At 41.9% G+C, this 26,157-nt stretch overlaps 1 protein-coding gene across 1 annotated transcript; it reads right to left on the reverse strand.

Annotated features, from left to right (window-relative positions):
- Positions 1 to 380: 380 nt before the first annotated feature.
- On the reverse strand, positions 381 to 26,157 carry LOC103363299 (rho guanine nucleotide exchange factor 26; the record flags this gene model as incomplete). The annotated part of the gene is made up of 13 exons (XM_008289994.1): positions 25,923 to 26,157; positions 23,994 to 25,495; positions 23,082 to 23,133; positions 22,813 to 22,955; positions 20,527 to 20,583; positions 19,980 to 20,140; positions 16,940 to 17,092; positions 16,691 to 16,820; positions 16,063 to 16,137; positions 15,162 to 15,251; positions 14,139 to 14,293; positions 7,601 to 7,810; positions 381 to 465 (listed from the first exon to the last, which is right to left on the reverse strand). Coding segments are annotated over exons 2-13 (2,754 nt in total), but the record flags the coding sequence as incomplete, so codon positions are not given.

Genomic DNA, 26,157 nt, shown 5'->3' on the forward strand with positions numbered 1-26,157 from the left:
TTTTTTTCCAGAAGTACCTTCCTAAGCTGTCTTTAAGCACATTCAGGACACTTAAACCTAGTCATGTTTTGTTCTGCTTCCATAGAGGTGCAGGACTTTATATTGCAGTTACAAATATGCCCTCAGTGAGTAAAAATGTGACGGATGTAAAACAAACAAACAAACAAACAAACAAAACAAAAAAATGCCCCAAAACCTCTTGGGGTTCAGAGGGTTAATTGACAAGTAAATTGTTTTCAAATTAGTGAGGGGAAAAAAACAAAAAAAAGTTTTATCAGATGACCACAAGGTGGTGCAGTTGGCTAAATGAAGGTCATGGAGTCTTCATACAGAGGTGTGTGTGTGTGTGTGTGTGTGTGTGTGTGTGTGAGAATAAGTGCAAGTGGCCACTTACTGGTTCTATCCTGGCTCTTCTTACTGTTGACATTCTGGCCCAGAGCACTGATCCATCGAGCACGCTCATTCCTAAAAGCAGATGTAACAGCCCATGAGCAACTTATTAAAAATCTTTGGCACCAGATCAGTTGTGAATATAAAGGAGTGTTGTAATAACTTAACACCTCCCAAAACTCAACACTGTTGTGGGAGTTTCTGACCTCTTAAACTTAAGCTTAATTCCTTTAAAACTTTACTGAAGGTGTGGCAAACACCATGTCACGCCTGTTTTTTGACAGCATATGTAGCTGCAAGTGACAATCAGAATCAAGTTCAGCCAATTAACATTAAATATGAGCAGGGTTTCATACACGCCACCTTGGAGACGATCGCGGTAAACAGATCATTTTGTTGCCTGGCAAGTTTTGAATTCCCTCCCTCCTTTCTATCCCGTGACAGTGAGAGAACAGAGGTGTGTTTTCAGTCGGTGAGAACTGAGGAGAACCTGCACAAAGGCTTATTCTCAGGAGAGGACAGACCTGCTTTTGCTTTCTCTCTCTCTCTCTCTCTCTCTATCTCGTGTGATTCATGAGGAAGGAAAAAAAAAAAGTGGGTGGAGTAGCACAGGTCAGATTCCCTGAAACTCTCTAATTTCACCTGTTCTGGAGGATTTAGAAAGAGCCGGAGTGGGAGAGATAAAAGGGGGGAGTTCAGGAAATGAACCAGAGGGGGGTTTATTGAGGCCTCCTGTGACTCAACGCTGCTGGACTGCATCATGCACATGAAGCCAACATGCACAATCGCAGAATGAGGGCAGTCGTCTTCGCAAGGGCCTCAAAAGTACCTCAATAGGGACAGCCAATGAGTCAGAGCTCATTAAAGTGTTGTACAAATGGCGTTCTGATCTTTATCAGGACACAAAGCTGTAAATTACTGACCCATGACACTAGTAATATAAAAACATACTGTTACTCAGCAACTGACTTAATGATTTGAAATCACATCACACCTTCGTAAGCATTACTCTGAATAAAATCACGAGGTTAGGAGGACACCGTGTGCCTTCATTTCAGTGTCATGCCTCATAAATGAGACCTTTGGTTTCAAGTCACACCACTGTTATTTTAGGTCACAGTCCAGGTGGGAAATAATCATTCACTAGTCGTGTCAAGAAGTTTTTCAAATTTGCTTGCAATGTGTAAATTCACTGTATGACAAAACAATGCACGTGGTTACTCCGCTGGACTAAATGTGCATGTTCTTCATCCGAGCCGCTCTGCAGGAAAAGGCAGCTGTGAGTTGTTGCTCTTGACAGCTGGACATACATGCCAACAGTCAGATACATGCCGAGCGCACAGTTGTGGCAGGTTTGCCTTCTTGCGCTGAAAAACAGCTGAAGCACTTTACCATAAATGTACTGTGTGCACATTCATCGATTCGGGATATCGAGCGTGGAGACACCAGGAGAACCGCATGTGTGTGAGAAACACTTAATGTTATCTGTGGATCGTGAGGCATGTGCCAAAAAATGTAGGGGGAAAAAAAACACCCACCCATCAGACAGTAAGTGTGTGTTTACATGCAGGCATGCGAATACTGCATATGCACCAACGGCAGGTGCTTGCCCTCTTCCCCCTTTACATGACTACAAGCCTGTGCAGGATCAGCCTATTCATGGTAGTAAAGTCTCCCTCTGCCTTTTAACTGTTCGTCACAAAGAAAAAAAGAGAACACCAAGAATCATAAATCCATTGTCGGAGGTTCTTGTTTCACCTCTGAAAAGCGGAGAGACCCCGCTGCTGAACTGTAAAACCTCTTTCACACAGGCAGATAAAGAGCGATGACAGCCTCTTTCCAACCTTCCTTCCTCCAAGGACTTCAAATCGCCCACTGGTTTTCATCTCATTTTCCGTTTAATCTCTACCTTAACTCTTTCTGCTCCCTCCTATCAACTTGTTGACTCCCAACCGAACCCCTCCCCTCCACAAAACGATACTTGGGTACAATTCCTACTTTGCTCGGAACAAAACATGCAAATGGAAATTCCCAGGCAGAGGGGAATCATTCCCATCAGCTACTTTCACAATATCACGTAAATGAAAGCAGACAGCACAAGAGAAAATCCAAAAACAACGCTTAAGCGTAGCAGCAGAAGTACAGACTCCCTCCTCTGGTTGGGGCTGTTACATAACCAGAGCTGCTTTGTGTTATAAAGCTGCATATCTGACTAGCAGAACTGTTTTGCTGCAGACTTCTGTAGCTGCTCTGTTCCACTAATAGAGAAACGCTATTCACTGACTCTGGACTGGATGCAGCATCAAGGTCATGGGGAAGGCACGATGACATGAACACACCGAACAAAAGGATACACAGAGCAGGAGAGGAAGAGGACGCAGACAGAGAAGAGCAGAATCACAAACAATGTTAAAGACAAGTCTGAGATCGAGCCACACAGAAGTCCTTGTGCCGGCTCCGATCCAGCTGTCTGGATGGATTCCTGACGCATTAGACAATTTCTAAGGTCAAAGATCGCTCTACTGTATGTACGCTTCTTAAATCTTCCACCATGATACACAGACATGAGTAAGGCATCAGCTTAAAAGGTCAGCAGGTAGGAAACAAGTGGAACTGAAAGCAGAAACACTCACAACGCTACCACCACCAGAACGGTTTCAATTCCACAGAAAAAAAAACAAAAACAAAACAAAAAAAACAAAACTCCGACCCGCCTTTGGTCAGAATGTGCGGAATTTCTCATTGGAACTCGACGTGAGCTGCACTTAAATTCAGTGGTGAAGTGAACAATACAGTCAAGTATATGCACAAGAGCCACTTGTTTCCTCGGTGGAGGACGCTTATCTCTCCCAGCAAAAAATGACGCCGGACCTGCTCGAAAACTCATTAACGCAAATCATGCACAGGCCTGCGTTTCTGTGGTCGTTGCCTTCAGACTGTGACAGCAAAAACAAATCAGCTGAACTCCCCGTCCTCACCAATTAACCGCTTTGTGGAGATGAAAATAAACAGTGTGCGCAGCTGTAGAGTGCAAAGTAGGTTTGTCAATTCAAAAAATTTCCCGTTTATTAAATACTCTTTTATTAGGATTATAACATGTTTTGCTGTATACACATATAATGTCAAAAAAAGCTCATTGAAAGCGAATGAAGCTGTAATACATATTCCCATTTGTTAAACCTCGCTATCGTAATGAATTTTGGTAAACTGATCAGTTGAGACGTTCCTGTTACATACATGCAACATCCAACAGCAGCAGGATCTGTGTGAGCATCTCCAAAACGACACAGCTTTGTGCATGTACTTTTAATTCCTTAAACTGATAAATTCTCCCTGACATAGAGGCAGGATCGATCCAGATCTAACAGCAAGTCACGCTGTTTACTTTTCTTTGCCCCAGAGAGGTGAAAAGTTACATTTTAGCAGATTCAGACCTGTTCTATTTCTTATTAGTACATTACTTTTTTGTATTATATATCACTTGATGTGCTGTCCAATCGCACTGTGGTTTATATGACTAAAGGAGTGACTTAATGAGAAAACACCATCACTTTTACAGGTTGATGAAGTCAGTAATGTTACATATCACACGTCTGAAAAGGGCTTTAGTGAAGCAAAACAGAAAATCAATAATCTGACCTTTACTGAGGACAAAAGTCGTATTTGCTCATTTCAGCACCTCCAAAGTGAGTTTATACAGTTTCTATGATTATATTTTATATACTGACTGTGGTGCTAAAGTGTGCAGGTGTTTTATGAGACAACAATGACAAACATAGAAGAGAATATGAATATGTTTGGGTTTTGGACTGTTGTGACAATAACTATTTCAATTCAGTGTCTGTATAAATAGACTTTTTCAGAATATTCTGGAATTTTATCAACTAAATGATCGAATTATTGAAAAAAAAAAAAAATCTAAAGCAATATTGAAGCTTTTTGCAGCCCTACCAAAGCAATCAAGTCACCTGGGTGATCTGACAAATGTTATATTTTCTAGACGTAATAATTGGGAGAAAAAAGAGAAAGAAAGAAAGAGAAAAGAGGCAGCTCAGACTGTATTGAAAATGATTATTAGTCGCAGTCATGATGCCGCCCACCATCACAGCAGTTCCCGAGGAAGGCACAATACTTATTTGTCTGTTCTAGTTCATTGAACTCCTAAATAGGCTGCTAATGCGGCAACACTTCCATGTGCCACGTCGTGTTAGATCGCTAAATTGGGATGAATGGATGGAGGAAAAGGAAGTTATTCTCTGGTCATCAAGAACAAAGTGCAGACGCCGACTACTGTCTAAAAGATGAGACACGGGACGGGAGGAAGAAGGATCGGGGGAGTGAAGCATCGGCCGCGGGGAAGGGTAGTCGTGGGAAACAGCCTACTTAGCAAGGGGCTGTTGCTAGGTAACAACTTAAACAATGCCTAGTAACCACTGCAACAATGGACAGTTGCCAGGGTCCCCCCCTTCTCCTTAGTTCATTCAGTACTACAGTGAGTAGAGCTGAGCCCTCCACACACACACGCTTAATCACATCATTACATCTCAGCCAAGGGCCCCAAAAGAAGACTATCAAAGGAGGGAATCTGGGGGTTTTCCACAACAACTCACACCACACAGAGGAGGCAGCTGAACAGGGAGTCTACACTGTGTATCTGTGGGTAGAGTCTGAAGGCTCAGCAGGCAGCACATTCAAGTGATGTCACTAAAACTGCCTCCTACGCAGGCCGACATCAGTCACAGTCAACACGTCCTACTGCAGTCGCTTTGTCAGGCGTGTCGCTTAGTAAAGGCTGATATCATCGGTCCACGCTGCTACACAATAAGGAATCTAGTTTAAATTTTGCAATGTGGTAAAAAAAAAAAGGATAAATAAATAAATAAATATGGATTAAAAGAAGAGAAATTATTCATTAGGAATGATTACAGAAAACAACTTGTGATATGTTTCTGAAACAGACAATTGTTTTCAATAACGTCTGATGGAAACCAGATTTTCGAGGCAGATGCTGAATTTTAGAGAGTAAAAAAGTCCAACATTAGATATACATTAGGTAATATTTTTTTACATATATACTAACTTAGAATTATGTTGGATTAACATTAAAAAAAAAAGGGGGAAATGATGTAGTAATTTTTTATTTAAAAAAAAAAAAAAAATTGTTATTTTGGAAAAGCAAATGATACCAAACTTCTCTTCTAGGTACAATTCCATTTGTGGTTGCGAGAATATGCATTGCTAATCCAGGTTTTCAATAGAATAACAAAACAAATATAACAAGTGAGTGGGAGGATGTTGACCAAATCCTGAAAAAAGATTCCCTTTGATCCTTGAAAGAAAATGACAACTTCTCCAAAATGTAAATATCTTCTACAATTTTGGTCCCTTCTTCAATTATGTGGTCATTTGGAAGGGGGGGGGGGGAATGTCCATCAGCTTACCATGACAACAGCATTTGTGATATGTACTCTGCTACATGTGCTGCAGACACTGCTAAGGGTTTTCACAAAATGGGAGTCAGATCTGCTCTGCTGGACCAACTGCATGATGACTGCATTTCTAATTTACTCCAAGCATGTTTGTCTGCATTTTGTTACGTGCAAGCAAACAAATTGTTGCAAATTGAAACACATATATGCGAACAACATATACTAAGTATCTTTGATAGGCCAATAGTAAAACTTCAAGCATAATTTCCCAAGACTGCAAGGCTACATCTACCAATGTCCTGTCTTCCCTGACTGTTAGTTTTATTTTTACAACCTTTGACGACAATCAAAACATTAGGTAATCGTACAGATCTGAGATAAGAGGAATCTTGTTATATAACTCAAATCCTTAGTCTGTACAGATCAAATTAAAAAAACAAATCACCGCAGCTTTACTCTCATCCCTGACACACCTGTACATGTGCTAAACTGTTGTCACGAGGCAGATTTTATACCTCAAAAGTAACTATTACTCTCTGAACCACTGCTTTGCTCTGCTGGTACTGAGTCCCTTCTTATACCTGATTAAAAACAAACAGTATTTAAAGCGTGTTACATTTTTAAGAAGTAAAGTTTTAACTCTCATGGATTAAATCTCAACACCTGCGGTCACAAAAACAATCAAACATGCACTTATGACACATTCAGAAAAAAGGCTACAAGAAGGTTTTTCATAAGCTGAGAAACATTTTCGGTCAGTGTTTTGTACCCGTCGTCCATTTACAGTGAATTTTCTGCCTACAATGGAAAACCACAGCTTCTGTAATGAGAATACTGAGGGAGGTTCTCCAACTACACAGGAATGAAGAGGAACAGGCCCTGTGCATGTGAGAACACTCCTTAACAAAGCCTTGAACCATAGCAAACAACCACAGTTAGAGCTAATTGTGTGTGTGTGTGTGTGTGTGTGTGCATCCGTGAATGTGTGTGTGCGCACCGGCTGCAACTTCTGACACTAACTAGAACAAATAAACCCTGTATGGAGCCCAATATATGGCAGATCCCTTTTGTTTGTGCGGGTTATATAATCTGAACACGCTCGCTTTTCACTCTATTTGCTTTACAAAGAGAGACAGAGGGTGGGATGAGGGTTAGTTCAACTTTACCAACACAGCACCGGGCAGCAGTTTTATGTTCTTCCAGATATGCAACAGGTTTCAGCTGCAACTAGCAGACTTTAAACAAAGGGAGTTCCTTTCCTTAGCGTAGATCCCTGAGCTGGAAGACACTCAGTCAACAAAACAATTATATCGTGCAGCTGGTCTGTTTTACAGTACGACTGCAGACATGACGGAACTTCATTTCCTCGGTCGCATAAACAACAACAGTCTGTCTTGAGAGTGGATGTAACGAAATATCCCTGTGACCTGTAATGGTGCAAACAGAGACGAATAAGAGCTCGGATTTTCTTTAAAAGGCATATTGGAGCACACAAAGGGAAGATAAGGGAGCAGAAATGCGACCTAACCTTTTTTTTTTCCTCAGAGTCGAGCAGTCAGTCGTTAAAACAAAGGAACTGAGACTTGTTTTGCAGTCTTGAAACCCACATATAAAACCAAAACCGTATGAAATGTCTGGGCTACCCGATATGTAGGTCAAAACATGCTGGTGTAGTGTCACGAGGCAGACGTGATTCACAGTTGCCGAGCGCAGAGCCTCGTAAATGCAAGTGAAAGACGGGACAATTAAAAGGGACGAAGGTCGCAAAATAAAGCACTCACAGCAACTCCGTTCCAAGGATCATGGACACCTTTTCCCCAGAGTGGTTGCTATAGAAACACAGTCGGAAGAGGTGGTTGGCACCAGATTGCCGTGAGCTCAGCATGCCGGCGGTGCTTCTGACCGGCGACAGGTTGACGTCCTCCGGTTGGCAGGAACTCACCGAGATGTGATTCCTCAGAGCGTAGTCGATCACGGTGTAGCTCTCCTCACTGACACAAAGACAAAGACAAGACAGTTTTTCAATAATGCAGCCTTTAATGTATTCAAGATAACTGCTCATAGATCGAGTCGGTTGTATTTAAAAGTGAAGTTTTGGTGACAGAGGCCGTAATATACGTGTGTCACTGAAAGGCTGCCACTTTAGATCCTTACTTTGGCTTCAGTTACAGTCAAATCAGTTTCACTCTCCCGTCGTTCAACAATCAAGAGAGACAGCGCTACATGGAAATGCAGAGTGTACACGGCCAGCCGCACGTACAAACAGAGCCGTAAAGGTCAATAAAATCTGCATTTACACACAGACTGAATGTTTGTGCTTCGAAACTAAAGGGAAACTGAATTTGACTGTTAAATTCATCGGAAACAGGAACAGTATCCAGCTGCTCATCAAGGTCAAACACACAAACAGAAATGACAAAATTTACATAAAAGTGATTTGATTTGAATATTTGTCTGTGAATGGATTACATTTTACATTGCATGTAAACTATATTGATATCTGATAGGGTTTGTGTTTAAACACGATTCGGATGCTTCCCTTTTTAATTTTTAGTAACAACCAATTTTTAGAAAAACGACAACAATTTCTCATTTTGAAGTTTTGGAATCCTTACGTATGCCTTTCTGTTTTGTTTCTGAGGTGATCTGTTGACAGCTCCAACCTAAAATGACAGTAATGTGCCTTTAACCCCAAATGTTAGGGTAAATATTCTTGTTTCTGCCCCAACACGGGCCGTCCACACCTGTCTCTGAGCGTTTCAAGTTTAATATTAAAACAATAATATTCAAATACAGATTAAAGATAATGAAGCAAATATCTGTCTTGACAGCATTACATAGTATTTTCTTATTGATTAATAAATTAATATAAAAAACTAAATGCCACATAGGCTTGAAGTTTGTAAATTTAATAAAAGAATCTTGCAGGAATAATTCCAATTTGGATAAGCAGCTCCTCAGCTATTAAACTTACAAGAAGCAAAAAACTGTGTATTTAATCTAATTCACTAAAATGAATTAATCAAATATCTCATTATAATGTGATTAAGCCGCAATCAGGAGTCCAAATAAGCAGCTCTCTCCATATTCTACATCTTGGTTTCTGCACATTGCACACGAGGGCTTTAGCCTGAGCATGACACGACCCTGCGTCTAGCAGAAACATCTGGAGCCGACTGTGATACACGGTACCTCTAACGTGGCACTGAACCTGGAGAAAAAGCATGTTTACATAGTCCTCTGAAGAACAGGAGCCCACATGTGTTTTATCAACCTGAGACGAAAACACCAGTCAAGCTGAGAAGCTGGTGGACAGACGGTAGTTTCTTGTAAGCATTAGAGTACATGTCCAATCTGCACACATAAACACGAGCAGGGACAAAGGCAGGAGGACTGAACCAGCGTATCTGTCCATGTGCTGCTCTTTTTCTCTTCCACTCACACACACAAACTCTAAACCGCAGGGTCATGACTGGTTGGAGAATCCGGTCATGGTTGGAAGGTTCTCAACAAGGTTCAACTGTTACCCATCAGCCCCTATTGTCCACCAGTCAATCAAGTTAGAGGCTGCTGCCCACAACCAATTAGACTTCTTGGAACAGGAGGCCGAAAGCACTGGGAGAGACAGATAAAGCAGGGGGAAGAGGAAATTCACAACAGTTTGGAAGTGACTGAAAATGCCAGAGAGCTAAACCTGAATCTAACTGCAACTACAAGCTGCTGTCAGCATCTCAAAGGGATGTTTGAGGGAATAGTTGAGCATTTTGGGAAACGTGTTTAGTTGCTTTCTCGGAAAGAGTTAGAAAGCTACAGAATGGAGCCACGATGAAGTTAGTTTAGCTTAGCAAAATCACTGGAAACAGGGAAATTGGCTTGACGTTTATGTCCTTCATAAATCCAGTTGCTGGTTCCAACCTACCAAGGAACATATTACTGCTGTGGAAATGCAAATCACAATACACAGGAGGAACTAGTCAGACAATTTACATTTTTCTGTAGCATCCATTACTTTAAATAGAATGGGACGAAGCACAGAATCTGAAAGAAAAGCGTAAACTGTCTAAATATTCAAAGTTTTAGCAGAGAAATTATAAGGAAAATATGTAAATATTAGAATTTCTTTGTACTCAGGACCAACTATGTTTCCCCAAGTAACTTTAATAGGCATAAGCACATCTGGAGAGTGAGTTTCATACATTTTCTGCCAAAGTAAAATACCTGGCAGCAGATTTAATACTTTTTAATGCAGATATTCAAACACTTGTATAGGCACTGAAAGACCAGCAAGTCTGAATACAGCAACCAGAAACATTTTCATCACTATGAGACGGCCTTCCAAAATCACATCTGCTTTAATCCTTATAGATGTGATCTTAAAACAGATTTTTAACTTGTAGAACACATTTTTGAGAACATATATAAAAGTTACTTTTATTGGATTTTATACATAGTTTGAAGGGTTTTGTTAAAATTGGTTAAATCCTTTAAAAAACCCCATAAACTTATAATTAATTAATTTGTCTAAACATTATATTATCTTCTGAATTCTGGGTAATAACTTCATTTTAACCTAAATGGAAAAACCTACATCCACCTAAGGAGTTATTAAGTATGATTTTGCAAACTTTAAAACTGCAAACTCTTAAAATAATAATCTAATAAAGCAATGCAACTTAATTTACCTTCTAAATAATCTGAGATGTTAATTACCTCATACTAGTTTGAATAGAAGTCCCTTCAAAATAGTCATAATAAAGCATCAAATAATTCTAATAGCTGTTCAGAGATAAAGTGAAAATCCCTATTTTAATACATTAACCTAATAAGGTAGATGTTAAAGTCATCAGCATTTTAGCTCTTGTCTGCCTTCCAGGTAAAATTCCTGGAATACCATTTATATGACACCAGTTAATGGGGTGGGTGGGGTGACTACATGTCTGTGGGGTGAGTTTTCCCTGTGTGGTGAGTACACCATGTCAAACTATTGATTAATAGCAGAGGAATGAAGGTGGGGAACAGTTATAATATCTCATGTTGAAATGTAGGAAAGAGGGGTTACAAACTGACTAATCTGAGGAACAGACGCGGCTTTTTTTTTTTTTTTGAACAGACGCAAACACACCTCTGTGACGGTATGAAAATCCCTCAGCGGTTCAAGATAGCACAGGCATCTACTGGGTGTTATCACAGCTTGCCTATGTACAACCAGTTCTTTGACAAACAAGCAGAACCAACACAAATCCTCAGAGAGATGTCGCGATAAGAGTCCAAGTCGAGCATGCAAATGGACACGAGGCAAGCACATAACGCTGGTGTTGAGACTATGGCACAGTCAAACAAACACCAGAACAGAAAGGGATGGGTTCATAGAGTTAGATGCCGACAAAGACAGACGAAACCCTACAAGGTCATGAGTACTGAAATGAAAGCGAGAGAAAAGAAAAGAAAACAGAGAGATGGAAACACCAACGATAGTCAATGTTTAGATGATGCCCGGCGCTCACACAGGAAAAAGGGAGAAGCGAAGATGAGAGAGAAGCCAGCTGGTGTGTTATGTAAGTGTTCCTGTGAGCCAGAGTGCAGCAGATCAACACTTTCCTGGTGCGTGACAATAGGCCAGTCTGACATGGGGTGGGTTTCCAATAGCCAACCCCAGTTTGGATCCCGCCCCAAGTCAATAAAACGAGCAGATTTGTCAAACTGAGAGTGTGACAATCCCTTTTTAAACGATTGATGTTTTCGTCTTTCTGCAATTAGCAAAGAGCAACGTACAAAACAATGTCAAATGCATTAGCAGCAAAACCCGAGGATTAGACCTTTAAATGTCAAACTAAATAAGATTTTAGTGCTTAAGTTGTCATAATGGGGCTGCAGCTAACAGTTATTTATAAGCTGATGATTAAACTCATGATTAACCCTCTGAACGCCAAAACCTGTTGATGGTTTTTAAAAAGGAATGCTGTCTTCGCAAAGTTGTCAAAACTGCACCACGAATCAGAGCCCGAAACTGTAGAAACAACTGTGGAATTATGAACTTTATTGACCAATTTTGTCCGTAAAAAATAAGCAAATCTAAGCTTAAAACCCATATATCAGTCAGAATCACTTTTTTAAAAAATCTTCTTTAAAAATTCACACAAAAAATTATATATTTTGCATTTAATCAGATTCTGTAAGTCTAAAAACATTAAAAATTCTGCGCTCCTCGATGCGACCGAGAAGCAATTAGTGACTCAGCTGTGACCAACAGTCGCAAGACAAAAATGGATGGATTTGTCAGCTTAACTGTGTTTACACAGAGCAAACGGGAGAGAGGTATGGAAGCAAATTTAGATTTTAAGTAGTAAAATATCTACAGAATGTAGAATTAAACTGTTTCTTTTGTTTTGCTCATTTTTTAGGGCACTTGAACTGTTTCATACTGCAAAAAAAACAACGCATTTTTGATTTTTCTGTATTTTCTAGCCATGTTTGTACTGTTTCCACAGAGACAGAGGTTCAGGACTTTATATTGCAGTGACAAACAAGCTAACAGAGTAAAAATGGGACAGGAACAAAAGAAAGAAAAAGGAAAGGAAAGAAAAGAAAAGACACTAAGAAACTGCTTCTCATGGAGCTTTGCCAGTCTAATGTGAAGTCTTCAAATGTCATTTAGTCCAAGCAACAGTGCAAAACCCAAAGATATTCAGTTTCTAGTAATATAAACCACTGAATGAAAATGATAAGAAATGTAAATTAGGTAAGCAATGCTAAATTAATTTTCAGGTAAATGCTATTAAACCCCACGCACAGAGAGATTAGTAACATTTTACGATTTACAAACATGCAGTTGAACCGTCTTTCTCCTGAATATTAAGAAATATAGGCTTATGCTCTGAAGACACTCTAAGGTCAAAGGTATGTTTTTTTCCTCTACTGTGTAAGTGCTGTGGCTTCGACCTTTTCACCCCTTCCTTCTGGTTTTGATGGCGGTAGCATTCCGAGAAATGCAAGCTTGTGAAAACGAGACAAGAATAAGCTGAGGGGATTCAAGCACACAACTTTACTGCATTTGGCAACAAAGTGCATTTAGCTGCTTGTAAGTGAGCCCCCTCAGACACACTCTCCAAATCATAATGACAAGGGAAAGCGCTATTACACCATTATGTCTAGGAGCATTTGTGACCTGGCGGTGCCCGCCTAGCGTCGTGTACCCCAGGAGTGTTTTTGTTGTGATTACTGCAGCTGGAGTGCAGTAGAGTAGCGTGCCACAGCAGGGCTCCAGTGCTCCCCACAGTACAAACCAATATTATAACAGCTTCTCCCATTCAAACTTACACACTCGCACAAATACACACTCTGAATCCGGAGCACTCCCTTTTTCCCCCCAGATCTCTCCTCCAAACACAGGCCTGACACCACACACTGCTGGAGTCTGCCGTCCCAGATCAGATTCCCAGAAAAATATCATATGGAATGTTTCTTTTCTTTTCTCTTTTTTTTTTTTATGATTCTCAGGAATTCTCAGCCTGCGAGTGGCGGGACAATCAGTTCCAGACACAGAGGGAGATGAACGGGAAAGACTTTTTTTTTTGTTTTTTTGGCAAAAATAGGCACGCATGCACGCGCTCCCACGCTGCACACACGCAAATGAAAACCACATCATTTCAAGGAAGTCGTCTTTATAGCTTGTTTCACGGTGTTGCCCAAAAACTAGAGGAAATAAGAGGAGAATGGAGAAAGCAGACGGAGCTGACAATGAGCAGGTCTATTCGTTTGAGGTGATTCATGGCAGCGGGACTTGTTGAAACCGCTACAACTTTTAGAAAAACAGGCTCAGATAGATAATGCCAAGTCGCAGCAGGTTCAGGTAACTACACCTGTTCAGCTGAATGAACACGCCTATGAAGAACTGATGCAAGGTGGAAAATCCGACCAACTGTACAGATACTGATCTCTTTAGACTTCCAAAAAAACCCACAAATATGCAGATGACGATGTCTTCTTACTGTAAATGAAGCAGTTGTTTTTGTCGTTATGCTTCGCTTTCTTTTCAGCGTGGACGGCAATAACAGCTCTTTTGGACAGGTTCATTTCCCAGAACAAGTTTAAACATGAGGATGAAGAAGACTGAATTACACGCCCTGTGGGTCTTGGCTATAGGCGGTTCATAAACTCACGCATAAAAAACCAAAGGGCTTACCGTTACACTCTCACCCCTGACATGTCAGAACAGATGAGTTATGAGAAAAACCTGCACACTGAGGCCACACTCACACCAGCTGAGTCACACACAGAGCATCCACGCGAAGCCCAACCGATGATCTGAAGTGAACTCACCTTTTCTTCCTGGTGACGATGAGGACGTCATTGAAGAGGAAGAAGTAAACCTGCTGCCGGGACGTCCGCTTGAGGAAGATGCCATTATCCTCCACAAACGCAGTCAGCTCCCCTCTCTTTACCATCCACCTGGAGGACGAGACCAAGGGGAAAGGCTGCAGGAGAAGACGAAAGAAAAATATGATCAATAAGGGAATGCAATCCAACAAACAAATGCAAAAATATCTGTCATGTCGGGGTTGTCAGGAAATGCTAAATCACAGTTTGTGTGAGTGCACGTGTGAACAGCTGGTTATGCAGAATGAGAATATGTTCACCAGACATCTGTGGATCTCCAACGTGCCAGCAGCTCTTTCCCACACTACTTAGACACACTTAAGCCTGCCAAGCCTTGTGTGTATTATGTGTGTAGATAGTCGCCAATTGAGTGACAGTGGAGTGTTCTCGTTGTGTGTCTGCACATGTCAGCACATGACTCATTGATTATGGATTTTACATAACTGTAAATGCACATTTTCAAGAAACAGTATGACATCAAGGGAAATCCACTTTCAGATGAGAGTCAGATGAGAAGATGAGTACCACTTGGGAATTACATAAAGTTATGGTCAGTAACCAGTTAGCCTAGCTTAGCATAAAACCGCGGTAAACAGCTGGAATAGTTCTGCACAAAAATGTCCTGAATCCACCTGATGCTTGGTAGAGTGACTTCAAAAAACACCCCCACCTCGTATAAACGTGCAAATGTGCAGTTTTTTTTGGTAGACTGCTTAAATGAAATAAACTATGTTCATGACCTTTAGAAATGTTTTCTCCCTTTTCCATTTTCTAGTTTATACTGATTAACCTAAGCTGTAGCTTTATGTTTAAAGGACAAATGTGAGAGTTGTTTCCTTAAAACTGATGACCTATTCCATTACAGCTTGCTAAATTTATTAAAAAAGAATTACTTTATGAACAGACTGAAACAGTATTTGTGGCAAGTGTGGATTAGTTGGATGTGTGCCAGTGCGTCCTCCATACCTTGATCTTGAACTCCAGCTGAGAGTTGATGGTGTACATCATTTCTGTTCTCTCCATCGTGCGAGCTCCTTCATTGCATTTTCTTACCACCTGCTCAAACACACATACATGAAGTGTCAATCATTAACATTGTATACAGTAATTCTGCTATACACCTTGTGTTAAATAAACATCTGAACTCCAGTTTCTTAGCATGTTTTTTATTTACTCCTGTCAAATTTCTTACTCACTGTAGACTCATTTATCACTGCAATATAAAGTCCTGCACCTCAATGGAAACAGCACAACCACGGCGAGATGTAGAAAGTACAAAGTTATTTCTTTTGTGTGAAAACACAAAGTTATAATACTATAAATCACGAAGAGGAAAAAAAAGGAAGTTGAATTTCTTGCTAATTTTTGCTCAAGTGCCCAAAGGTGTTACCAATACTAGAGAAGAAATGATGACTTTGCATATTATAGATATTTTAGCTCTTACATTTTTAATGTTTTCGACTACTTGTCTCACATTTGCTCTGTGTAAACACAGCCTGCAGTTCAGCCAAGTTGAGCTAAAAATGACTGATGGTCACAGCTGACTCACTAACGCCTTTATTGTTGTGCCAAGAGGTGCAGATTTTCTTTGTCTTTTACAGAATATAGTTATTGTGAGCGATGAAAATCCAGTGATTGTTTTTACAGTCTCTAGCTCTCATAAATGGTGTATTTTGGTGATTATTTTAAAGACAACATAGGTTTTAAAACCGCCGGTGGGTTTTGGTGTTCAGAGAGTTAATTGTTAAATTTCAGGACACTATGACACTTAGAGCATTCCTTGATTGAGCTGCTTAAACTGATGGACTACTTTATAATCTAAAGCTATTTAACTTCTATTTAAAAAAAAAAAAAAAAGACAACTGACCTTGCTGACTGCTTGTAAAGCTTTCTTACACTCTTCATATTGTGTCGAGTCTTTAGGTGTCTTCTGACAGATTGTCTGCAACAAAAAGATTCAGGACACAAATCAGTTGCACTAATTTATAACCATAAAAGAAAAACATAAAATCCATTCAACACACTAGAATCCATGACAGCACATTGCTTCCAAATACACCACACTGTATCAGCATAAAGTACTGAAGCTGTGGGAAGAAATGAATTGAAAGCAAACTTTCTCAGGATCCTGAAGCCACTGAGTGTGCAAGCATAAACCCCAGAGTCCCTCAGGAGTCAGTGACGGAAGGCAGGACGGAGGAGGATACGAGTAGAGCAAGAGAAAGGAAGAGAAAGGGAGGCACAGCAGACACAGAATAATGTGCGGCCAAAGTAAACACATGAAAGTGAAGAAGAAAAAGAAAAGCACATCAAAGGAGAAAATAAGAGTTGAACCAGTTAGGATTATGAAGGGATGGCGTAAGGTCACACACATATCTTTGAGGTTAGAACACACCCTATGTCATCAGGGCAGCACGAACAAACAAACTGTTGCGTAAGAGCCAAACGCTTGTAATTCCAAAGCTTGTGCTACTGTATGGCGTCGATGGACTCACATCCATGAGCAGGGGCAGACGGGTGACCCTCTGCATGGGCAGGATGAGGAAAGAGATCATGGGGAGGTTCCTGCAGTCTGGGTGGCCCTCTATCCTGGTCAAAACCTCCTTAAAAGTTGGATTCTTGGTGCTGCATGGGAGGAAGGCGGAAAAAATGAGCTGGAGAAAGAGCCAACTGGCCGCCTTGGACCGAATCCATGATCACGAGTGATATGATAAGAACATTTCTGTGTCTGCTCGGTCACTCACACCAGCCTCTGCAGGGTTCTCTGTTGGTAGACCTCATTGGAGCAGTACGTGACATAAGGATCGAAGTTGGACTGAGCGTGCTTGAAAACAATGTCACTGATGTCATCGATCACTATGTTCTGTTGGTGTCTTTCCTCCAGTTCCTTAAAGAACCTAAAACACAGAGGTGGGAGAATAAAGGTTAGTATGTCAGGAATTCATACCCTACATGGCAACAGCGTGAGTAAGAAACATCAAATCGTGAGTCATTCCCCACGGAGGGAAATGAGAACATAGGATGCAATGACAGATATAAAGTCAGGAAGGCAAAAAGAACAGCCAACACCGTACTTTCAAACCCGCTACAAGATGACAAAAGAGGAACTCCCTGCCACTTAAAATAGACGTAGTCTACCATTAACCATAACACAGAGGCTTTTCCTCTTCCTGTGCACCACCAGATGGCCGGTTTAACGGCACGCCACATGTCCAGCTTCAAGAGGACAAGTGTTGTTGCGTGCATGAATTGAGGTGACAAACAGGAAACTGTTGCACAGGCACAGGATGCTGACCTTGACCAGTTGGACCAGGTTTGAGCTCATCTGCAGAAGCACCTCTAGAGCCTCATCCCTACCTACTCGGCATTTCAAACACACATATAAACACTGTGCTTTGACTATCCATGGAAAACAATGGTTCTTGTGACCGTGTGGCCTTGTGTCTATGCCTGATCTCTTTGAACTAATGAGGGCATGAGCACACAAGATAACACATGTGTTGCCCCTGCCCTCTGGCCTAAAGTAAGGTTATATTTGGGGCCGTTTTAACAGGTCAAGGCTGCACAAATTCAAACTGCACTCTTTCCTGAGGCAAAACTTATTGACCCTGATAAACGCATTCTGTCATAAAGGAAAAGAGGTCAAGGTACGAAAGTTCAACCAGAGTGATTTAAAAAAAAAAAGAAGTTATGAAATCCTCAAAAGTAGGTTACTGACCAAGAACAAGATAAAAAAATCAAAGTGTTTTACTAGCAAACACTGAAGAATACAATATTTATCAGACTTCAGGGGTATGTTCTCTTTCACATTTTCCACTGTCTTAAAGTACGTCAGTGGAATAAGAAAATATGACGGGAATGAAGTACGTCATGTCCTGAGGAGGCATGTGAAATATAATCAGTTGCACACCTGCATATAAAATACTCAAAACCCACTTAGTGTCACGCAGCGACTACACATGAGCCTGCAGGTATATTCACTTACTGTTTCAAGACGCTAAACTCAAAGCTTGACTATCTGTTGCAGGTAAAACATGTTGTTTAACCAGTGCTGCAGGCCACGTCGAATCTTAAGATCTGTGAAGAGGGTACAATTTCACATTTTTTTGTGTGTGGCCTGTGTATAGCAATAAGACAAGGGGAGTGAGATGGGCTTCAGCATGTCTAAACACAGGATGGAATTTTAAAGGAATTTACAAAAACCACCGTTCAAAGTGGTAATAAGAAATATGTAAATGTAGAAATACTGTCTACATGAGCCCAATAGCCTGCAAAAAGTAAGGAGTAATGTTTGTAGAAGCTGATTCTCCTTCTTGATAACGGAGATCATTCAAATACAAGGAGTGAGGTCTTTCTCTTTGGGAAGGCGGCTGCAATCCTGACATGGAATCCTTGAGCAAATGTCAGGAACAACTGCACAATAAAGGCAGTGAACGCTCAGCATGTATGCACACACACATCGTCAGTGAGCCATAATAAAGTAAAACTCAATGGAAAAAACTCTTAAAAAGCCTTTTCACGCTTGAATTTTTAGCCCCCGGTGCACTAACACCCTAGGCAACAGGAAGAAGAATAGCTAAACCTCATTTCACGCTTAAATTTATTAACCCAAATTTTGCTGCAAGCACTCGGTTTAGAGTTTGCACTTTAAAGTAAGAGCCCAGGGTTAAAGTATTAAGAGCGCTCATTAATAAATTATGGCAAGCTTTGGACTCAATGTGGCCTCAACCGAGGGCTAAGTGTAGTCAACAGTCACTAAATCAGGTTTGTTGTTTACCACTGGAAGCAAAGAAGGACGCAGAACTGCTCCAATAATAAACAGTGACTTAAGAGTTTGTTAGGATAACCAATACTGATCTGACAGTATCCACTAACGGCATTATAGCTGAACTCGCAAAGATTATCATAATAGACAGTGACCTCATGGGAAAACACCTGAGAAATGATGTCAGTGACTTCACAGATAAACCTGAGAGAGAACATGTGGAAGCCAGAAAGTCTCCTGTCAATCATTGATAGAAATAATGGAGTCTGGTCCAGGACAGCGACTGCTAAGGCAGCACAGTTTTCATCAGTCTCAGTTTTCATGGCCTGTAATAGCCGAGTGTTTCCATCACTTTATATGACCGGTGGAAGCTCGTGGCTACCTGGCTGTGAATGTCATTCATTAAAACCAGTCTACACACATGAACTATAAAATCATGACGGACAGGTAACCACAGAGGGCTCATAGCAGCAGATTTTGGCTATTGCACGTTTCATATACTTAATATAAAAAAACAAAAAACAGGTATCCAGCCGTTCTCCAGCAGTGAGGAATGTTCACTTCAACAATACAAGCATGATTACGTGAAACTTTTCTTTTGTTCTTAGTAGTCTCACTCAGTTTGCCACTTCAATTTTTCCCTGCCTCTGTTTTCTGTCTATCAGCAGGTGACCTCACATCCAGAAAAGGGGTGTGCTGCCTTCACACAACCTTTTGCACAACTCAGACTGAGGTTAGAATAGCTGAAACAATAGCATCAAGATACTGTAAAAGGTCTTTAGACAGTCTGTCTATCAATAATGTTAATTAACAAAATTATACAGCTCATTACTCAGAACCAAAAACCATTGACACCGTTACGGAAAACACCTTCATGACACCTAAAATTACCAAGCAGCACATAGAAACCAACGAATTCCTCGACACCAGAAAGTTCTATAAACAAACAATACACAGAGTATCAAATACGAAGATGCACAACAATGTACAGCAACACAATGCAGTACATCCACACTTACTTTTTGCTGGCTTCACAGACATCGGTGATGTTGGAAAACAGGTGGTGGTGTTCAGTCTTGGTCATGGACTCTCTGAGCTCTGCAGAGTTCTTGAACATGCGGATCAGGATGTCCAGACTGTGGAGGTATGAGTGTTCCGACGAGATCACTTCGAAAATGGCCTAAAGAAAGGCAAGGGAAAAAGAAAACAGGAGGAAACATTAAAGTAAGACATTTGGGAGTCAGTGATCCCATTAAGTCTTGATTCACTCTGATGTTCTGTTGGAACAGCGCCATCGTGGACATGACGACTTCACACTTGTCTTTCTTAATATGTCTTGCATATTCATTTGTCGTGTCTATCTTGTCCATTTTACATTTTCTTTCTCGACATAATAACCAAAGATGCAGGTTTCCTCTTGAGTTCCTTTAACAGTTTTTATTGACGTGGTGGACTTTGCAGAGACCAAATGGACAACTACAGTGCTTGGTAACTTCTACGCTTCAATGTGGCCCAAACTTACCATATGCTCAGACCTAAACAAAAAAAATAAAATAGGATTCCTACCTCTTGTCTTTTGCGTTCCTCCTGACTTATCTGGTCAGACAGTCCACTTTTCTTCACCTGCACAGACAAACACAATTTGTGAACCAAATAATCTGAATAATGATTTTCAAAGTCATGAAAGAGTACAAAGCCGTGCTTGTTTGACTACTCAGTGGCCAGGGGCGCTTTGCATTTATAGCACGGGGGTGTGCTGTTGCTGTCTTTGTATGTGACTGTTGTCCCCGCACACAAACAAAAGGAGCACTTTGCATACCACAGTGAATGGGAAGTCGATGAAGTTGATGTCCAAAACAGGAAAATAAAGATCTATGCTAAATAAAGAGGCACGAGGTGAATGTTTAAAAGGAAAATGTGTTGTAGCTACAACAGTCTAAAGGTAAAACGGGCAGCTCTTGTGCTCACTCACAAAGTGTAATTTGGGCCGAAAGCAGAGGAAACTAAGCGTGCAAAAGTGTGCATGTTGGTATGTGGCTGTTGAGTTTTGGTCCAGAGATATGTGAATACGACTGAAACAACCCATTCTATTGGAATGGACTGGGAGTGGAGTGCTATTGAATTAATCAGCCTGTGGCTTTGTTAGACTGAATGTAAGGCTGGAGTAGAAAGCATGCTTCCTTCTCACGTTTCACCAAATATGACCAATATGACCGGAGGCACTTCCACATTCTGCTGTACCACTTCATAAAAGCAGGCAGAAATCCTGACAGGCCATTTTTCATACTTCCAGCAGCTTCTCATCCTGTTTTGGTATAAAGGGACAAGGAATCGATACTGCTCCTGGAGAAGCAGTATCACCTCTGCAGGCGTATCTGCCCCGCAGTCCTCGGCAAACACTGAGAACAAATAAACCTGCAGCAGATCAAACATCTCTTGTGGCTTCCTTTCACACATACATCATCCGTTTTATTATTTATTGCTCTCACTATCTCGTCCACCAAATCTCCACAGTATCACCTACATCAGCAAAGGCAGGTGTCGCTCTGTATCTGAGAGTTTTTGGTGTACCAGCAACAATGCGCCCTGTCGTGCCAACTGAACTTGACCCTGATTTGCACTTCAACTGGGTGTAACTGGAACACAATCTATTATCATTAACAATAAAAAGCTATTTAAGTTTCATTCTTGAGGCTTGAATATATTTCATTGTTTTGAGAGGAACTAAGCAAACAAAACTTCAATCAACTTAAGGGCCATGGGGGAGTTAGCTCCAGGACAGCCGCATCCTCTGAAACTAGTAATTACTGGAAATGTGAAAATTCAAGGATGTGAGGCTTCTCCAAACCATCGACGACAAGGAGCTCGTAAAAGAAGGGACAAGCTGAGTGACAGGAGACATGCTGATACGGAAAGCCTGACATGATGACGACTTAAACATCTGGTTCTTGGTTAAACAACATTTCCTGTCAAACCAGGACAACAACAGAACCCAGTCAGCATTTTCCAACAAAAAAAAATTGAAAGGTGTGGAGGATTCCTCTATTTTAGATCATGTGCTGTCTGGGAAATCACAGACACACACACACAAACAGATCCACAGCTGTAAAGCAGCTGCAATGGAAAACAAAGTTTCCCCTTGGAGAGTCCTGATCAGCTTGGTAAAGTCGGACTGTGCCCAATTCACCTCTGTGCCTGGCTGACATAAACAAAGACAGAGTTCTGGTTTAAATCTAATTTCATTAGAGTCTATGTGCATAAACACAGCAATTTCAGAACCAATGCTGAGTGCCTCAATCTCAGCAATGGCCCATTTTTGCTCCCACACTTTCCATGCTCAACTAGTAAACAAACAGATGGGAATGCCTTAGTAGAAAACTAAATTAGCCTCCTCTGTATCCCTCTGTCCCTCTGTTCCAATCCCTAACTATATTATGTAATGCGGAGCCACCGCACGTCTCCCTAGAGGCAACATTTTAAGCATATTTGCAGTCTGACGAGTGTGCGGAGTTTGCCAACACGCTGGCATTAAGCCCAGCAGTGCTTCCAAGACTTCCTGTGGGTCTGGCTGACTGTCTGCCTCCCAGCCTGCTGCCCGAGTCCTAGAAGAACTCCTCCTGCACTCCCTGATAAACAGCGAGGGGCAGAGCAAAGCAGAAGCAGTGGGAGGATGGGCATGGAATGCAGCCACACTGGATATGACAGCATTCTTCAGAGCACTTGCATTCCAAGACTCCACAGCCACAGCACTGAGTTTGTCTGTTTACAGGATGTAGACAAATGGTAAGAATGGTAAGGAGATGAGCTAAAGCTACCACAGCTCTCCATATGTTGCTGTGTGTTATGTCTAACCACGCTGAGCTGGCTCCAGGAGGTACGTATGGGTCTGTACTGCACGACGATGCCGTTATCGGGTTTGGGTTCTCGGGAATCGGCATCTTCATCGGAGTCATTATGCAAGGCCTTCTCCTGGTAGTTCTGGTACAGCTCCTCTTCTGAAACACATTTTTTATGACACAAAGATCCATTATTATGAAGTTTTGTTCATAAGAGAAAAACAACATGCTGCAAAATAATCAGATAGTAAAAGGAGCAAAATGAGGGATGGTGGCGTTTTTCACCTTCGCTGTCAAAAGTCCGCTGACTGGTCAGAACTTTTCTCTTATCTGGACTCTGAAAGAGAAACGACAAATCAGTGTGTTGACTCGGGAAAACTCTGCGGGACACACAAAAACTTAAAATAAAATAGTCTTGTGCACTTCTGTCACCTGTTCATGACCGGTCTGTGCCCCTTCTGGTGACCTCCTTCATTGACCCCCGTCTAATTAAAGAGCTGCTGTGTATTTAAGAGTGCACGTGTGGGCACAGTGTCACATTACGTCACGTCTTCCAACAACTACATTAATTGTTTCCTTGTAAGGCCTTGTCCTGACTTCTGCTGCTACTACTGCTGCTGCCTCTGCTGCTGCTAAGTTTGTTCCACAATACCCCGTCTGTGTTATAGTTTTACAGCTCGGACTTTGCTCCACCGATACCGAAAGTCCATGTCCAAGCAATCTTTGCACACAACCGAATATAAACCCACCAGAGCGATTAACTGAGTGGAGAAACCTCAATCTCCTAAAGCAAAGGAAAAAAATAAAATGCAATTCCAAAGTTCACAGGTTATTTATGAGGCTGTTCAGTGATTGCTTACTTCAGCAAGAGGCATTTTCTTGGGACTTGTTTGTGCTAAAAACTGATTTATTTTGGTATTTCTAGAAAGGTTCCTCTATAAATTCAGTTGAATATATTACTACATATCCTATATACATTCTATTATGACTTCTACATTTTTAATTATCTCATTAAAAAAAGCAGTGAAACTAAGCAGCTTTTTATGAAAGCGGACAAAGTGTCTCAACATTTAGTACATGTCTGAAGTTTGCTGCCTTTAAGAGAACCAATGTTTGTTTTTTGAAGGCATCCTTACACGAACCCTTTAAAACCACAAGTCTGTTTTTGCTTTTTTGCAGACAAACAGATTTACCCACCTTGTTTATCCCGTTGCTTTTAGGCTTTTCCGTCCCAGGACTAGCAGGCTTTGAAATCCTGGGGCTGACAGCTTTGGGCATCCCAGGGCTCACAGGCTTGGCAGCTCCTGGGCTGGCAGTGAGGCTTACAGCGCCAGGACTTGTTGCGCTAACTGGTGAATCCAGATTATCCATGCCTTGTCCTTTGATGGCAGGCTGGGACAGGCGATGACCCTTGGGATCCGAAGATGGGACCTCTAAGTCCACTCCACTCACAACTGCCCTCCTATAGGACGTACTCCTCAAGCCTCGCCTCAGTGTCCCTGGGCTCTCACTTTCCCCTTCTGCCCCCTCACCACGGCCCCCTCCTGTAGAAAAGTACGGTCCTGATTCCACCATGCTCAGGGCTTTCATAGCTCGTTTGGAAGGATCCAACCCCAGCAGCCCTGCCAAACCCTGGCCATGTGGTGCAGACAGAGGCGTCTTGCTATGCCGGGTATCGGATGCTAAACCCTTAGGAATGAGCTGATGGGTGCCCATCTTCAGGGCAGCGGGGCTGTTGGTGCTGAGGACGATGGAGGGAATGGGGGAGACAGACGGGGAAAGTGAGGGTGAGGTAGAGGAGAGGGAAGAAGCTGAAGAGGCATGCCTGGTGTCCTGTGAGGATGCAGGTGAGGATGTCTGAGACTGTCTGAGCGCTGCCTGGCCTCTGTCTGCCGGCGATGGGGAACGTGGGGTCGGAGGGTCTGAGGAGGTTAGAGAAGACAGCGAGGGGATGCTGGAAGTGGAGCTGTGGGAAGGGGTGAGGGTGCGACGGGTTGGAGGAGAGGAGCTGGATGTGGATGACAGGGAGGACAGTTCACAGTGGTTGTAGTTGTTGTTGGGAGTGTGTGAGGACAGCACGGGCGAGGAACGTTTAAGAGAAACATCCTCGGGTGAAGATGAATTAGTCCCAAATGACACCTGATCTTTTGGTGAGCTCAGCCTGAACGGACTGGGCGTGCGTTTCTTAGGCTCCTGAAGACGCTTTTCAGGCCACACTGTCTCTCCATTAGTGGGTTTCCCCCGGTTACTGTCTCCATTACACGGTCTATTGTCCAGCGAAGCAGATCTGTTATCCTCAGACCTAAATTTGGACAAAGTGAAGCGTACGTTGGAGAGGTGCCCAATGCTGATGCTTCGGACAACTCTTGTTTTCCTTGAGGGTTTGTGGAGAACATGCTTTAGCAACACAGCGTTCCTTGGAGGTGCAACCACAAGCCTCTCAGCAGGCTGGCTCAAGGTGAAGGAACATTTGTTGTCCTCCACGGGAAAGTCCGTTTGCGAGACCCCATTGATGTGGTAACTGTGGGGTCGATGTTTGGATTTGCTCAAGTCCTGGGGGCTTTTACTGTTGTCTCCACGTCGTCTCCACAAAGGCGTGATGTTATTATTGGACAGATCTACATCGTTTCCAAGATCCATGGTTGTAGTGTGTCTTCTTTGCTATCTGTGGCCCAATCTGCAGAGACCTGATTTTACCCCTTCAAACAAACAAAGCAGAGGAATAGCAATCAGTATCAAAGAGCTCAGTGCGGTGTGGTGTCCAAATTCCCAAAGTTTACTCATTAACAGGGATTCAGTGCAGATACTGGCAGCTGAACTTAAGAAGGGAACAAGTTGGTGAACTGCCAGCAGAAGGGAAGCCAGTGAAGACAACTGAGGGTCCTTTTGTATGTGTTCATTGTGGTGAAATGCCCCAATTAAAATTACTGTAACATTACAAAAGCAGAAAACAATGGTGCGCGTCAACAGAGGGTTTGGAGATTGTTTTGGTCTCCTTAGAATCTAAAGTTGTTTGTGTGTATCTCCACAAAACTCAGAAAATAAAAACAGTCGTGCTTCAAAGTTTCTGATTCAACGGGAGAAGTAAACAGTTTCGCAGCAGGTTAATTTTTGGCTCCAACTTACCTCTAATCTGTCGATCCGCTGAAGAATGCGGCCATTGTACCTGCTCGGATTGGAAAACAAACTTATTTAGCGGCGGAATTGCAAAAAAGAAAAAAAAAATCAGTGTTCATCCAGCATGTTTCCGGAACCAAATGAAGTTTGTGAAAGCAGACCTGGAGTTACTAAAGTTTACGGATCGACTGGAAACTCGTGTGCGCGGCACTGAACGCGTCTGAGGCGCAGCTGAGTGCGCTGA

This window comes from Stegastes partitus, unplaced genomic scaffold, assembly GCF_000690725.1.
Source record: "Stegastes partitus isolate 25-593 unplaced genomic scaffold, Stegastes_partitus-1.0.2 Scaffold650, whole genome shotgun sequence".
Taxonomy (NCBI): Eukaryota; Metazoa; Chordata; class Actinopteri; family Pomacentridae; genus Stegastes; species Stegastes partitus.